Source organism: Anolis carolinensis, chromosome 3 (genome assembly GCF_035594765.1).
Source record: "Anolis carolinensis isolate JA03-04 chromosome 3, rAnoCar3.1.pri, whole genome shotgun sequence".
Taxonomy (NCBI): Eukaryota; Metazoa; Chordata; class Lepidosauria; order Squamata; family Dactyloidae; genus Anolis; species Anolis carolinensis.
The window spans coordinates 92184880-92200586 of record NC_085843.1 but is presented as its reverse complement, the minus strand read 5'-3'; the positions used below and the strand labels follow the sequence as shown (position 1 = coordinate 92200586).

Genomic DNA, 15707 nt, shown 5'->3' with positions numbered 1-15707 from the left:
AAATGTCGAGATATTGTTTTGGCTGAATAGCTGGTCAGGTTGATGGACTGTGCTGCATGGTCGAAGCATCCATGAGGATGAACCAACAGTACTTACTGCTAGACCTCCAGGGGAGCATGACCTAAGTTAGAGACCTGAAGGGAATTGTCTGCTGATTTGAATCAAGGAATAGCATTATATTCCAGAAGCTATTACCCATGCCAGTTTCTCCAAATACAACCTCTAGAGGTGGGATAGTTGTGAATTGAAAAGATGGAGTGGAATTTTCACCACCAAAAGGATTGGCAGAGTACAGGTGAAATCTGTTCTTCCTTTCCCCGCAGTAAGAGAATTCTCCCATCACAATTGTACTAAGCTAGATGTTGTGGGTATTGGTCCAGATCTGTTCCTGAGAATAAACAGGAATAGGATATCTTTGCAAAAGGACATTCACCCACCATAAGGGTTTTCAAGACTCCAGCCAGCTTAGCAGGCTGACAAAGCCTACCATAATCCTGGTTTATCAGAGCATTGCACATTATTTCCCCTACATTATACAATATGGATAGTGAGAGAAGAATTGGCAAGCAATCTGGCTACTTAAGGGAAGATCCTTGGTAGTGCTTCTAGTGCAAATAGACATACCACCTCATCATAAGGACAAAATTTTGGTGGCATCTGTTGGCTCCGCCCTACATCATCCACGGAGCCCTCTGGCTCCCATCAAAAGACACCGGCAGCGGTCTGTGGATGATCTAGGGCAGAGCTGGTGCATGCCCCTACTGCAGTATCACAGGAAGCTTGCCATATTGCCATAGGAAGCCATGGGCGGGAAGCTGTGCAATAATTGCTCCCCTGAATGCGATCAGCTGATTTGCGAGCCAGGTGATGCGGGTCATGGGGTGCCGGGTTCCCCAGGCATCCCAATGACACAGGACGATTCTTGCAACCATGTGACAAGGTCATAGATACATGGATAATGCATTGATGTAGTTTATGCATAGAGAATGATCTTTAGAAATCAAAGTTCAACATGTACATACGGTTCCTGAGATCATTATTGAAAGCAGAAATTTTAGATAGTATTTGGAGTAAAGTCATGGAGTGGACAATGTGTATAGTTTTAGAATACACTAGTTGTGCCCGGACATGCATTGCTGTGGCATAGTCTGGTGGTTAGGATCCCTGTGGTTAGGAAGCAGCCTGGCTTTGAAGCTGTAAAACTGTTCAGTGGTATTCAAGGTGGGCAATGGAGGATCCCTCTGGTTAGGAAACAGGCAGGCAAGTGGTGTTTACATACCTGTGAAATAATGTCCAGGCTGGGAGAAAGAACTCTTGTCTGTTGGAGGCAAGTACTGTATGAATGCTGCAATTAGCCACCTTGATTAGCATTTAATGGCCTTGCAGCTTCAAAGCCTGGCTGCTTCCTCCCTGGGGGAATCCTTTGGGAGGTGTTAGTTGACTCTGGTTGTTTCCTTTCTGGAATTCCCCTGTTTTCAGAGTGTTGCTCTTTATCTACTGTCCTGATTTTAGATATTATTTTGTTCTGCATTATTGTACCACAATAATTATTATATATTGTATTTATAATCTTATATTATCTGCTTAGAACTGGATTATATGAGGCCCCTTCTACTCAGCTGTATAAAATCCACACTGAACTGGATTAGATGACAGTGTGGACAAGATAATCCAGTTCAAAGCAGATACTGTAGATTATCTGTCTTGGCATTCTGGGTTATATAGCTGTGTGGAAGAGCCTTGAGTCTATACTTCCATATAATCCAGTTCAAATCAGATAATCTTTATTTTATAGGAAGTGTACAAGAGGCCTAAGTGAACCCTGCCTATCCCCCAGGCGCCATTGTAGCTGAGGAGATTGCTATGATAAGAAGTGGGTGGGGCCTAAAGTGGGTGGGGCCTACCCTTCTGACTGGAAAGGGAGGGGGGAAGTGAAAAATAGATATAGGCCAATCTGGGTTTGGGGGGGGGGGTTGAGTGAAGGATGTCCCTTGAAGGCGTTGGTGTATTGTGGCCAAATTTGGTGGCATTTGGTCCAGTGGTTTTGTTGTTAATTTGGTCCTACAAGTGGACAGTACATTCAAATGTCCATTTGAATCTATTTTCAACTTCAGTAGACAGATTTAATGGTCTGCTTCACATGAAATCTTGATCAAGATAGTTAAGGAAGTCATATATGTTACGAGGCCATAATAAACTATGTGACTTAACCACTTTCTTGTAACAAAACAGTGATGGCTTGGAATTGATATCAGTTTCCTTTCTGACTTAATAGCCAGTTGTCAGTGTTATGATTAAACTTCAATTATCTGTTGAATTATCTAATTTAGAAACTGTAGTATACCAATTTCATTTGAAAAAATAATTTCCTAAGTGTTAATGTTGTTTCCTATATTTCAAATTCTATTTGTCTCCAAAATTTCCATACTTTACTTGAATTCAGACAGTCTTTGTTAATTATTATGCCTCTTTATAATGTAGTGCTATGGTTGCTCTGTAGAAAATGCCTATCCTAAATCTATATTATGGTTCTTTGTTCTGATCTTATTTTCTTTGCTCTTGGATTCCTCTAATGTAAGCCTCTTTACTTTGCTAAGCGGAAAAATAGTATTTTAAGGGTTCATCAAGATGCTCTATGAATGCTAGGATAGAGTGCTTGTAATTACTTAATACAGTAGAGTCTCACTTATCCAATGTAAACGGGCCAGCAGAACATTGGATAAGCGAATATGTTGGATAACAAGGAGATTAAGGAAAAGCCTATTAAACATCAAATTAGGTTATGATTTTACAAATTAAGCACCAAAACATCATGTTATACAACAAATTTGACAGAAAAAGTAGTTCAATACGCAGTAATGCTATGTAGTAATTACTGTATTTATGAATTTGGCACCAAAACATCATGATATTTTAGAGATCCAAATGGAATTTCTTTTATCTTAGTGTGTTTAACAGCAATTCTTTTGTCAGCTACCACAGCATTTTAACTCTTAGATTTATATGCCACTTGTTAATGTATATTTTAGTACATCTTGAATTGTATGCATCTATTGCTGTGTTTCATTTTGCTTTTAGGAAGTACAATGATATGAAATGTGAATGATAGCTTTTTGCACTTTTGTGATCCACTTAAAATCTATAATTTGCAGTGCTCTTGTCCAGTACTAGAACACTGGACCAATCCCAATTTATTTTTCTAAAAAGCAAGCATCTCTCTTGTGCTGAAGTCCTATTTTAAAAAATCATCCATTCAGCAAATTCAGAAGCATAGGAGGGAAGGCATGGTAAATAAGAGAAAAGTAAAATGGAGGAGACCAAGAGCAGGGGGTTGAGAACAGTAGATTCCGTCCACTAATCCATCATCACCAATATATGCATCAACTCTACAAAGGTGTTTGAAAGCTGATGTGACACCATCCACAAAACTCTTTCAAAACAAGAAGGAAAAACACCACTCAACTACAGAAACCTTTGTCCAATCATGTTGTTTTCATCAAGAAGAACTGATTAAAGAAATCAATAGAATATTTGTATTAATATTGTGACAAATAACTTTATAAGACAGGATCTACATTTGCTCAATTTTACAAGGTGAGAATTTATTGGATTCAATTTATTTCAGTTGTTCATCTCCAAATATGAGTGAGTTTGGAATTAAACAATGAGACTAAGTTAGGTTAAAGGCACAAATTCTGTTTGAATTTTAAACTATAAAACTTTATTGATATTACCTAGATCTTCTCAGTCTTGTTGTTTTGAAAACATGATCTTATGATAACTAAGGAAATATTTTGAAATTACCAGGTTGCACAGCATGAAATAGTGTTTTTGTTCCATCATGTGGCTTTTCATTTTTTATGTGGTAGTTGAAATTTTCTGACAGCGTGGTGTTTTTGATATGTGTGAGGATTTATCATATCTTAAAGATGTAGAAGGTATAAACAGCATGACTCTGGAGAAATATATTCAAGATGTGAAAATAAATGGCTTTTTTATGACAGCATTCAATTAACATGATGCAGCTATCCCTTAGCATTCTTTAACCAACTGTCATAAAATGGGATGGAATTCCATCAGTCTGTTTGCATACACTAATCAATTAAGTTTTTTTTTTCAATACTAAATTGCATGTCTGTGAAAAATGCAAATCAATAAAGCAATGATTCTAGATTGTGAAATGAATCTGTTGATTATGAATTGGGGGTTGTGATCTATTAATGGTAGTGGACAGAGAACACAGTGTATATTACCTCTGATTTATTAATTCTGAATGAAAGGATGTGACATTGGATGCAGAACTATAAGCACATGATATTTGTTCATGATTCTACCCTGCCATACCCCTTGCTTGAGCCTTATCAAACAAGCTCCTTTGGTTCATGAAGTAAAGTTTCCATAACACTTTCAGGGTCACTTTCTGATGTTGTTAATCACATCTATGGTGTGATGTTAAAATGAAGACACCTTGTAAATCATAGCTGCGGTAGATGCTTAAATTTTACACCTTCCTTTATTACAATTCACAGTGGGGATTTTATTACAATTCATGGTCATCATTTATTGCAATTTGTTTTCTTGTTTTCAATGTTGGACATTTCCAGAGTGATAGCTATTATTTGACACAGATGATTAACCAGAGGTATAGGAAAAGTAACTCACATTTCAAGGCAGAAACAAGGAATTAGTGTGTGCCCACCATACAGATAAATATTGTTTCACAAGACATTGATTCATGGGGAAAGAACCACCTTCTTAAAATAGATCATAGATTGCACACCCCAATAAAAAAATTCTTAATGTCTTGGTTTTTAGGTCTATTCCTGGGGGTATTTGGGCTTCTGATTTAGAAAACTGAATTGAATATACATCAGCTCTAGTCTATATATATAAAAGGAGAATGGCATCGCTCCACCAGGCAAAACAACAAAACTAAAGGCCCCCCAACCTAGAAAATTGACAACACAACCCCTCATCCAAGTCTTTACGTTCTTACAAACAAACTACACATCCCTAACCTCCATGGGGCCTAAAAAACCCCAAAAACCGGAATGCTCCATCTACGCCTGCGCCAAAGGCCAGTCTGAGCACAGACAGCACAACCCCCACCCCTCCCTTCAACGGCCCCTCTCGTGTGCAATCCTTTTCACACCACAAACGTCCCTGCCATTTCCCACACCATCCCGGAGAGAAGAACACACCAGCCGCCCATCCCCCTTTCTCTTAAACCCCCCCAACACTTCCCCCCCAGCCACCGTAGCCACCATCACTCACCTTCCCTGTGATGTTTTTCACCACCAAACCGCCCCCCCCTCCCAGGAGCACCATCACTCACCTTGCCTTCCCCACTTCTGCCATCCACAGCTCTCACCTTCCCCCACCGGAGACAAAAGCAGGCAAGAAAAAAAAACAGTCTCTCCACAGCCAACAACACACTACAACAACAAAGTACGTTCCAAAATGCAGCCATCAGGGACATCCCCAAGGGGAAAGAGACACCATGGGACAGCAAGATCCCCACAAAAACTACAGAACTTAAAAAACTTCATGGGAAGGAAGGGAAAAGGGGAGGGAGACAACGCCATACCACACAAACAAACAAAAACACTGCCATCAGAGGGGAAAAAGGGGAAGCCCCATAGTAAAAATACAACACTACAACCATTACACTTACAAAATACCTCCAATACACATCCAGACATACCAGACAGGAAACAATCACAGCCAGCTAACACCTCTCAGTAAAGGATTCTTCCATGTACTAACCAGCCAGACCTTGAGGCTGCATACCTATTCAATGCTAATCAAGGACATCCATGGCAACATCCACATCTCCCTCAACCAGACAACAGTTCTTTCTACCACACTGGACGTTATTCCACACATAGATCAACCCCTTTATGGCCCACCTCCATTAACACTAAACAACCTTGCACCTTCAAAGCCACGCTTCCTCCTGGGCCACAAAAAAAAAAACCCAAAAAAACAAAAACACCACTTCAGTCTGGATTTTAAACCATTGTGTAGAAGGGGCCTCATATAATCCTGTTCCAGGCAAATCATATAATATTATCAATATAATGTGTAATAATTACTGTGCTCTAATAACAATACACAACAATATAATCTCTAAAATCAGGACACTAAATAAACAACAACACTCAGAACACAGGGGAATTCCACACAGGAAACAACCAGGCCCAGCTAACACCTCCCAACAAAGGATTCCCTCACGCAGGAAGTAGCCAGGCTTGGAAGCTACAAGACCATTCAATGCTAAACAACTTAAATAATCACACCCAGCTAACATGTCCCAGTAAAGGATTCTTCCAAATACTAACCCGGCAGACCTTGAAGCTGCATGCCTATTCAATGCTAATCAAGGAGATCCATGGCAACACCTGCCTCAACCAGACAACAGTTCTTTCTACCACACTGCATGTTATTCCACACATATATCAACCCTTTTGTGGCCCACCTTGATTAACACTGAACAGCCTTGCAGCTTCAAAGCCAGACTTTGGAAACCATGAGGCTACTCCATCTCATTCAACCTGGCCTAGCAAGGATACCCTATGTAGAAAATGGCCAGGCTTTGAAGCAGCGACGCTATTCACTGCAGTTCCACAGCAACGCGTGGCAGGGCACAGCTAGTTTCTTATATATGTTTTCTATGGGAAGGGCAGATGGCAACTGGAATATAGCATTTGTTCTGTATCTCAAAAACTTGATCTGACACAGAAGAACTAGTACCATTTTGGAATCAGCAGGCCAAATATACCCAGAAACAGGGCTAATATTTGAAACATCAAAATGTGTGTTGGCCAGTGTTATCTGTGTGTGACTGTGTGAGTTGCAGATACACACATGTACTTGCATGTCTCTGTATTGTTTGACAGGTTCACAGAAAAGGTTATGCTTCATTATGTGGTATCTGTTTTGAATAATTTTATTCTTCTTATTCTGAAATCTAAATGGTGGAGATAGAATAATAACAACAACAACAACAATAACAATAATATGCAGATTAAAAAAGGAACTGCAACATATTTATAAGTATATGAATTAATGAAAAGACTAGTTGTCTGTTATTTGGCAAATAATATATCATTCAAGATTATTATTCTAACTCACATTGAATTGTAGTTTTGTAATGAGTAAGTTTATCTTTGAATGGACTTCTTTGTTGATTGGCAATATACATCATGGTTAGTGAAAAAAATGGCATGTACAGTATTTCTCTAATTTGAAGTTGCCTTAATGTCCATGGTGAATCTTTTTCCAGTTGATGAAATTTTATCTTGTAATTATTCTGGGTTCTTACAGAATTGAACCCACTGTCAATAGTCACTAAAATAAAACATTATATCAAACTTCTACAATTCCATGTTCTAGCTAGTTATTATCAATTATGAGGTGCAAATTAACCAGAGGTAAAATGCATACTATTAAATTAATTGAATTTAACATCAGTGGCTTTGGTCTTGAAATTTTATTGGTTATATCTCTTTGAAAATGACCACACTCATATGGTGCCAGGGAACAAGCCTTCCATATAAAATTGGTTCTAAATCCATTTTCATAGTAGACAAATTACTTTCCTTTATATTCCCTTAAATAGACTTGGGGATCACAGATATTTCACAGATTTATAACACTACTCTGAAAATCTGAATTTTAAAAAATGCATCTCTTGTAATGTATCACAGCTGATATTTTGTGCAGAAGTAATTAATCTGGATTTTGAACTAACAGTACTTTATGTCATGAAAAATTAGTGGCATTCAAATTTCGAGCCCATGACAACTAGTCTTAACATCAGATAACAAGAGAATGTATCTGTTTTGCTACAGAGGACATTTGGAACTTTTAAAATTTTAGATGATGTGTATAATAATACATGTGTGGAAGATAACAATGTAATAACTATAACAAACATATTTTTGTCTCCCCAATTCCCTTCCTCTTACTCAGTGATACAGCAGATATTTATATAATTCTAATTTACTAACTAGAGCTCCACAACCCACACCCTCCCTCTCTTTTTCCCTTGTTTTGTGGGTGTGTGAATAATACCATGTGTTTTTGTTTTTATTTTTAAGTGTATAATAATAAATCTATTATTTAAAAATCCAGTCCATGGTATAACAGTCTTGATATGTTGTAATTCCAACATAATATGGTAGCAATTTTGATGATGTAAGCTTTTGTGGATTAGGGGGATAAATATGTTCAGGTTAAAATAATTCAGGGGAAGCCTGAGCACATTTTAAAGTTGGACATATTCATAATACTCTGAAATATCACACCATTTTGGCATAGATTACATTGTGGGATGGACACATACACTTAAAACATTTATTTTTTCTGATGTGCTTTGGAAAAAGAAGAAAGTGCAAAAGTTGAGTTGCAGTTAAACATTAAAAAAACCAGGATTATGGCAACCAGACTGATTGATAACTGGCAAATAGAGGGAGAAAACATGGAGGCAGTGACAGACTTTGTATTTTTAAGTGCAAAGATTACTGCAGACACAGACTGCAGCCAGGAAATCAGAAGACATTTACTTCCTGGGAGGAGAGCAATGACCAATCTCGATAAAATAGTGAAGAGTAGAGATATCACACTGACAACAAAGGTCCACATAGTTAAAACAATTCCCTGTAGTAAACTATGGATATGAGAGCTGGACCATAGGAAGGCTAAGCGAAGGAAGATTACCCTGTGGTGTTAGAGGACAATTCTGAGAATGCCTTGGACTGCAAGAAGATCAAACCAGTCCATATTCCCAAGAAATAAAGCCTGACTGCTCACTAGAGGGAAAGGTATTAGAGGCAAAGATGAAGTACTTTGGCCACATAATGAGAAGACAGGAAAGCTTGGAGAAGATAATGATGATGGAAAAATGGAAGGAAAAAGGAAGAGGTGCTGACCAAGGGCAAGATGGATGTTATCCTTGAAGTGAGTGGTCTGACCTTGAAGGAGCTGGAGGTGGCAATGGCTGACAGGGAGCTCTGGTGTGGGCTGGTCCATGAGGTCACAAGAGTCAGAAGCAACTGAATGAATAAACAACAAAAAAAGGTAACAATTCTTACAGATGTCAAGTGAAAGATGTCCCTTCAGCTCCATCTCATTGGTCACATCCATGTTTTCCTCAACAAATTAACTGACAGTGGTTTTCAGAAGATACATTTCTAAATAAGGCCTTTATGTTTGCCAGAGTAACAATTTATATAGCAATGATGATGGTGATGATTGTGAGGATTTTGTTTCTTACCCTCCTCTACATGTGGCTCAAGGTTACAACATCACTAAAACACACAATCATCTAAAACCATTCTACAAAATACACATGTTAAAATATATTTCTACAAAATACATATTAAAATGTACAGAACAAATAATTAAACATAAGATGCAAATTTAACATTCACGATTAAAACTGGCTGAGTGGGTCTGCCGGAAGAGATAGACTGTTAGATGGTTTTAAAATTCTGACAGCTCATTTATCTGTTGGATCTCTTCCAGCAGGTCATTCCACAGTCTTGGGGCAGCCGATGAAAAACTCCTCTTGGAGATGGTTACTAGTTGGATTCTGGTAGGCTGGAGTAGCTGCCCCCTGGAAAACCTTAGTATTTGGGGTGGATTGTATGGGAGAAGGTGATCCTGTGGGTAATCTGGACCCAAACCATGTATGGCTTTTAAGGTCAAAAGTAACACTTTGTGTTTTGCCCAAAAACTGATTGGCAGCCAGTGGAGTGACTTTAGCATGGGTGTAATATGTTCCTGGATGTTCCTGTAACCAATCTGGCTACTGTATTTTCAATAAACGAGAGTTTCTGAACTTGATACAAAGGCAGCCCAAATGTAAAGTGCATTGCAGAAGTCCAACCTTGATGCTATCAGTACTTTCACTACTATCTTTTGGTCCTTCAAACTTAGGAAGGGATGCAGCTAGCATATCAGCCGAACCTGGTAGTAAGCTTTCCTGACCATTGCATTCTGTCGGGCATGCTTTGAATGCGATTTTCCTGCTTCATGGCAGGGGGTTGGACTGGATGACCCACGAGGTCTCTTCTAACTTTATGATTCTATGATTCTACACCTGGGCTGACATTTTGATATACTGATCCAGGAGCACTCCCAAGCTGCAAACAAATCTTTTAGGGGGAGTGTAACCCCATCCAGAACTGGTTGATTCCATCCCTTGATTAGGACCCTTGAAGGCAAGCACCTGTTTTGTCTGTATTCAGTTTCAATTTATTTTTCCTCATCCAGCCCATTACCTCCTCCATGATCGATGGTAATGAAAGCAGCTGAGAGATCTAGAAGCACCAACAGAGACCCTCACACCTTGTCAGTGTTAAGACAGAGATTATCCAGTAGTCTCAACTCTGTATTCTGTTGTGAAGCTGGTTTGAAATGGGTCAAAGGTGTATTTTCCAAGAGTGCTTGAAGCTGGAGGGCAACTGCCTTCTCAGTTATTTTACCCCAAAAAAGGAAGGTTAGAAACTGGTCTGTAATTATCAAGGTTCGGGGGATCCAGGGAGGGTTTTTTCAGCAGTGGTCTAATTACTACTTCTTTTAAACAGGATAGAAAATTCCCCTCTCTGAGAGATGCATTAATAATTTGTTGTGTTTGAGATTGAATTGCATCTGCTAACTGGACGACCAGCTAAGAGAGACAGGAATCAAGAAAGCAGGTTGTCTTCCTTACTTGCCCCAGAAACTTGTCCACATCAATAGTACCCACAAATTGAAATTGATCCAGTGTAATCCCACTCAGAGAGTTGCTGGACACCTTGTTGTTGTCTTCTGCTCCAGTGACATCATTTCTATTGGCTCTTATGTAAGAGATTTTATATGTTAAATGGTTGTTAAAAGCATCACAGTGAACTGCTGAAGGTTCTAATAATGGGTTTGGAGGGGAAGGTACCTGAGTTAAGCCTCTCATCACTCTAAACAACTTTCCTGGGTGTGAATCTGCAGACACAATGCATGCAGAGAAGAAAGCTTTTTTCACTGCACATATTGCCAACTTATAGGAGCAGAGGTGCCCTCTATATAGATTTATATCAAATTGCTTGATTAACATGTGTCTCCAAGATGTCTGGAAAGGTTTTTTTTAATTATAAGAGATAATTAAATTTGGCTGTATGCCATTGAGAAACTCATTGTATATTTGCATTCTTCAGAAACTCAGAAAGGAAAATTCTAACAAATGCTTTGAATACTTAATTCTCTAATTTGTCAAAACAAAATACGATCAATGTTAAAATGGCATCTAGTCTGGTCCTTAAATCTGTGTCTATGCCACACTCACAACAACAAACTACAGTGAATGTTGCTTTTTCATAGTTCTGGATTTCTTCACTTGCTGCGTAAGAGAGATTTATTCAGAAAATCAGAAAAGAGCTAGTGAAAAATGTAGGGAAATGTGATATTTCAGTGTGAGTTTTTCACCGTTCTTTAATAAAAGTGAAATTATTTTAAGCAATTCACAGCACACATTTTGTTTATACAAAGACTCAAAGCTGTGCCTTCTGCTTCTCTCTTAAATGCATTGAGCTCATCTTGACAATACCCTGTTTCCCCTAAAATAAGACATCTCCAGAAAATAAGACCTAGTAGAGGTTTTGCTGAATTGCTAAATATAAGGCCTCCCCCGAAAGTAAGATCTAGCAAAGTTTTTGTTTGGAAGCATGCCCGCTAAACAGAACACCAGAACATGCAAGATCAGTAAATGTACGCACCATAGAGTGTTGTACATGGAAATAATGGTAGTAACAATAAATTCTTGGTAGGATTCACAGTTTGTCTGGTTGTGCTGGTTTGTGATGACAACCACTGTACAGTATATAATAAATGTTCATTTTTTTGTTCAACAATAAATGTGAATTCTTCTTCATGGAAAAATAAGACATCTCCTAAAAATAAGACCTAGAGCATCTTTGGGGTCAAAAATTAATATAAGACACTGTCTTATTTTTGGGGAAACACGGTAAGATGAAACAAAGTCAGGCACATTTCTGTAGATTATTCAATATTTAACTCAGATGTGTTATAAAAGAGTTGAGAGCTTCATTTCTCCTCCATTCTGTTATCCTAATGTACTGAAATCTTTAGAAAGAACGGAAGGGAAATATATGCAAGAAGAACAGCTTAATAATAACTGGGATGGCTAAAACATAAACTTTGTTAGAACTTTTATTGTTGGAACCTTAATGCACACAGAGCTCCATTCCCATTGGCCCTATTCAGATAACAAAACCTCTTAAAAGAAACAATCTTCGTTTGCATGTTATTGTCTTTATGCACATTATGGCCATTCATGCACTGTCACCAGTGACCACTTTAGCTGGGGCATTCTGGGAATTGTAGTGTGATCAAGGGAGCATTCTTAAATTCAGGCTCTATATTTGACTCATATTATTCCTTGGAATAACCTAACAGATTATAACATCTTTTAAGAATTAATAGCTTTTCATACTGTTATATGAATGCATAATTTAAAACAGAAAACCCAGATTTTGTGGTTTTGCTGAATGAGAAATTTACCGTTTCTTCCCAGAGTCAGTGTGTTACTGCTCAGCTAGGTACACTTGTTTTTATGGAAAAATGTGTTTCAGTGCTAGACCTGAAAGAATGAATCTATTTTATTTTTGGCTTTTTTCAGACCAATCTTTAAAGCCCCATGAAAATGCATCTTATGAAAAAGACTTTTTGATTCTGGAAATGAACACATCCTTTCCCCCTGCCCGCTTTATTCCAGGTCAGTTTAGTTTCTGCTCACAAATCATTTTCATCTGAAAAACAAAAAACTCCAATAGGAACATAAAAGTGTAAAAAATGGAAATGGAAGAGCTGTATCATTCTTCCTAATATTAGCAATGCACATTTTCTAGAATGATTTAATTGCTAAGGTTTTTGAGGATTTTGTTCCAGTCTTCATTTTCCAGATTTATACTACTGGTATATCAGTGTCATGGATTGAGAATAATTATTGTTAGAATTATATTATCTTTGAAATAAATATCCTAAATTTGCATATCTTGGTTTTAACTGTATCTAAAGATGACTCATACACTTACCTTTAGTCTTGCTGTATCCAATAGGACTTACCCCCATATACACATGGATATATATATTTTTTCACGTCAGGAGCAAATTGAGAAACTACAAGTCGCTTCTGGTGTGAGAGAATTGGTCGTCTGAAATTATATTGATATGCAAAGTAATTCAAAACTCCTGAGAAGTAAGATCCAGTATGCTTAGTGGAGCTTACTTCTATTAAGTGAATCTAGGAAAAGGGTGGAAATTGTGTGGTCCTCCAAACATCACACATTAAGTTCTCATCTTTGGCTATGCTAGCTAGGGCTGATGATGGTACTGGATCAGAGACATCCCATCTTGGATTATGTTGTTATGCTTCTTTAAGGAATTCAAAAAGTCATTCTTCATATTTCTTCTTTTCCTATCTCTCTATAACCATGTTTCATCAGTTCAAGATAGATTTCCCAAATTTCTTTCTCAAACAGCTGAGTAAATTGTAGCTGAAGGATGGTATGAATTTTAACCCCTTTAAACTCTTTGACTCCTGACATTTTATTTTTAAAAGCTTCAAAGTTACTAGATTTACTGCAAGATACAGTGCTTATTTCACCCTAACTGTCCCACTAAGCTTTGACAAATTGCTACAAAGTGATATCATGTAACTTCTAGATTGCCCAAAATGCATCAATGTAGCTGAAATGCAGGGATGAAAATCAGACAGATGTTACAACCTGGTTGCCCATTTTTTTAAACAACCTTTTATGTACATGTTGTGATTGCCTCCAAACTTCTTTCGTTATTAATCAGAGATCTAGGGCAATGTCAAATCAGTCAATCCAGAGGAGTGTGACTAAAATGATCAAAGGCCTGAAAACCATGCTCTATGAGGAGCAGCTTAAAGAGCTGGGTATGTTTAGCCTGCAGAAGAGAAGGAGACATGATCGCCATGTTTAAATATTTGAAAAGCTGTTAAAAGGAAGAGGGAGCAGGCTTGTTTTCTACTGCCATGGAGACTTGGAATTGGAGCATTCTCCAACTGGGGGTGGCTTCTGATGAAACATTGAATAGGCCACCCTGCATTTGCCTGTGATTCTGCATATGGTGTCTTTCACATACTGCATTTATTCCCAGTTATTTTAGAAATTGTGCTATACCACACATAAGCAATTTAATAACACTGTGAGTTGCAAAATAATTTAAGCATCAATATTTCATGTTTTGAACAATTGAATGTTAGATCTAGAAAAGAAATCTGAGTCATAAAATGCAGTGTTGATTCCCTTGTCAATCGGAAGCCATTCTGTTTCTTCATATTCTGTGTAGATTGCACATCAGGACAATGAAATGTTACATCTTCCTTTTCATGTTAGAGTGTTCCATAGCTTTTCATGCTCTATGTAGCAAGTTACTTTGCCAACATCTATAAAGGCTGATTTGCTTCCCAATATTTCTCTGTGCTCCTTCAGCCAACATATTTATTTTTAGGTAGTAAGTACGGTATTTTGCTATGTCTTTACTATTTTAAAAATTCAGTGCCTCTTCATTTTCTGAAGCCTTTGTATGTCTGGCCTTTCTTGCACCATGTATAGCAGGGGTCCTCAAACTTTTTAAGCCGAGGGCCGGTCCACAATCCTTCAGACTGTTGAGGGGCCGGATTACCATTTGAAAAAAAAATACAAAAAAATTCCAATGCACACTGCACATGTCTTATTTGTAGTGCAAAACAACAACAAGAAGAAGAACAATGAAAGAACAATACAATATTTAAAAATAAAAACAATTTTAACCAACATACATTTATCAGGATTTCAATGGAAGTGTGGTCCTGCTTCTGGCCAATGAGATAGTCAAGTTAATTAGGATTGTTGTTGTTGTTGTTGTTGTTGTTGTTGTTGTTGTGTGCCTTTCAGACTTTGGGCGAGCCTAAGTCTAAAATTTATTTATTTATTATTTATTTATTGACTGCATTTATTTACTACATTTGTATCACACCCTTCTCACCCCAAAGGGGACTCAGAGTGGCTTACAAATTATATATACATGCAATATATTATATTATTAGCATAGCACAATATTAGCATTAAATATTACTATATTAAACTATACTGTAATATTATTAGTAATATTATATGTAATATAGAATATATAATTAATATTATTATATGGTATTATTATTACTGTCATATTGTATTACATTATAATATTATTATCAATATTATATGTATATACAATATATTATATTATGAAACTGAGGGCAGGGGCCAAGTAAATGACCTCGGAGGGCCACATCCGGCCCCCGGGCCTTAGTTTGGGGACCCCTGATGTATAGTAACAATCTTTGTTGTGAAATCTTGAACATCAGTTTACTTGCATAGGAAATTGATGCAATAGTCTGATCATTACTATAATCTTTGGTGACTTCTTTATCAGATGCTACCATGTAAATCCAGTGCTCCCACTTCAGGTCATTATTTGTTTTGTTATCCATAGTTGTTAGTATATTTTCTTTGTTAAAATTTCATTATTTTTGAATTTATAATATGAAACAGTATTTTGATATAACTGATTTACTCTAATTTTTGCCTAACCAATATGAAACAAAACCATTTTATTGATCAGACAACTGGCCGTACCAAAATACACAGTATAAGCAC

General features: G+C 37.4%; 1 protein-coding gene across 4 annotated transcripts in view; it reads left to right on the top strand.

Annotated features, from left to right (window-relative positions):
- Nucleotides 1-15707, top strand: part of il1rapl1 (interleukin 1 receptor accessory protein like 1) — a 1149188-nt gene that overhangs the window by 163133 nt on the left and 970348 nt on the right. For 2 of the 4 annotated variants that reach the window (XM_062977208.1, XM_062977207.1), the window contains exon 3: nucleotides 12677-12772. The exons of the other annotated variants lie outside the window; for them this stretch is intronic. In XM_062977208.1, coding sequence (XP_062833278.1) covers nucleotides 12677-12772 — 96 coding nt within the window. The remainder of the gene's footprint in view (nucleotides 1-12676; nucleotides 12773-15707) is intronic. 4 annotated transcript variants of the gene reach the window in all.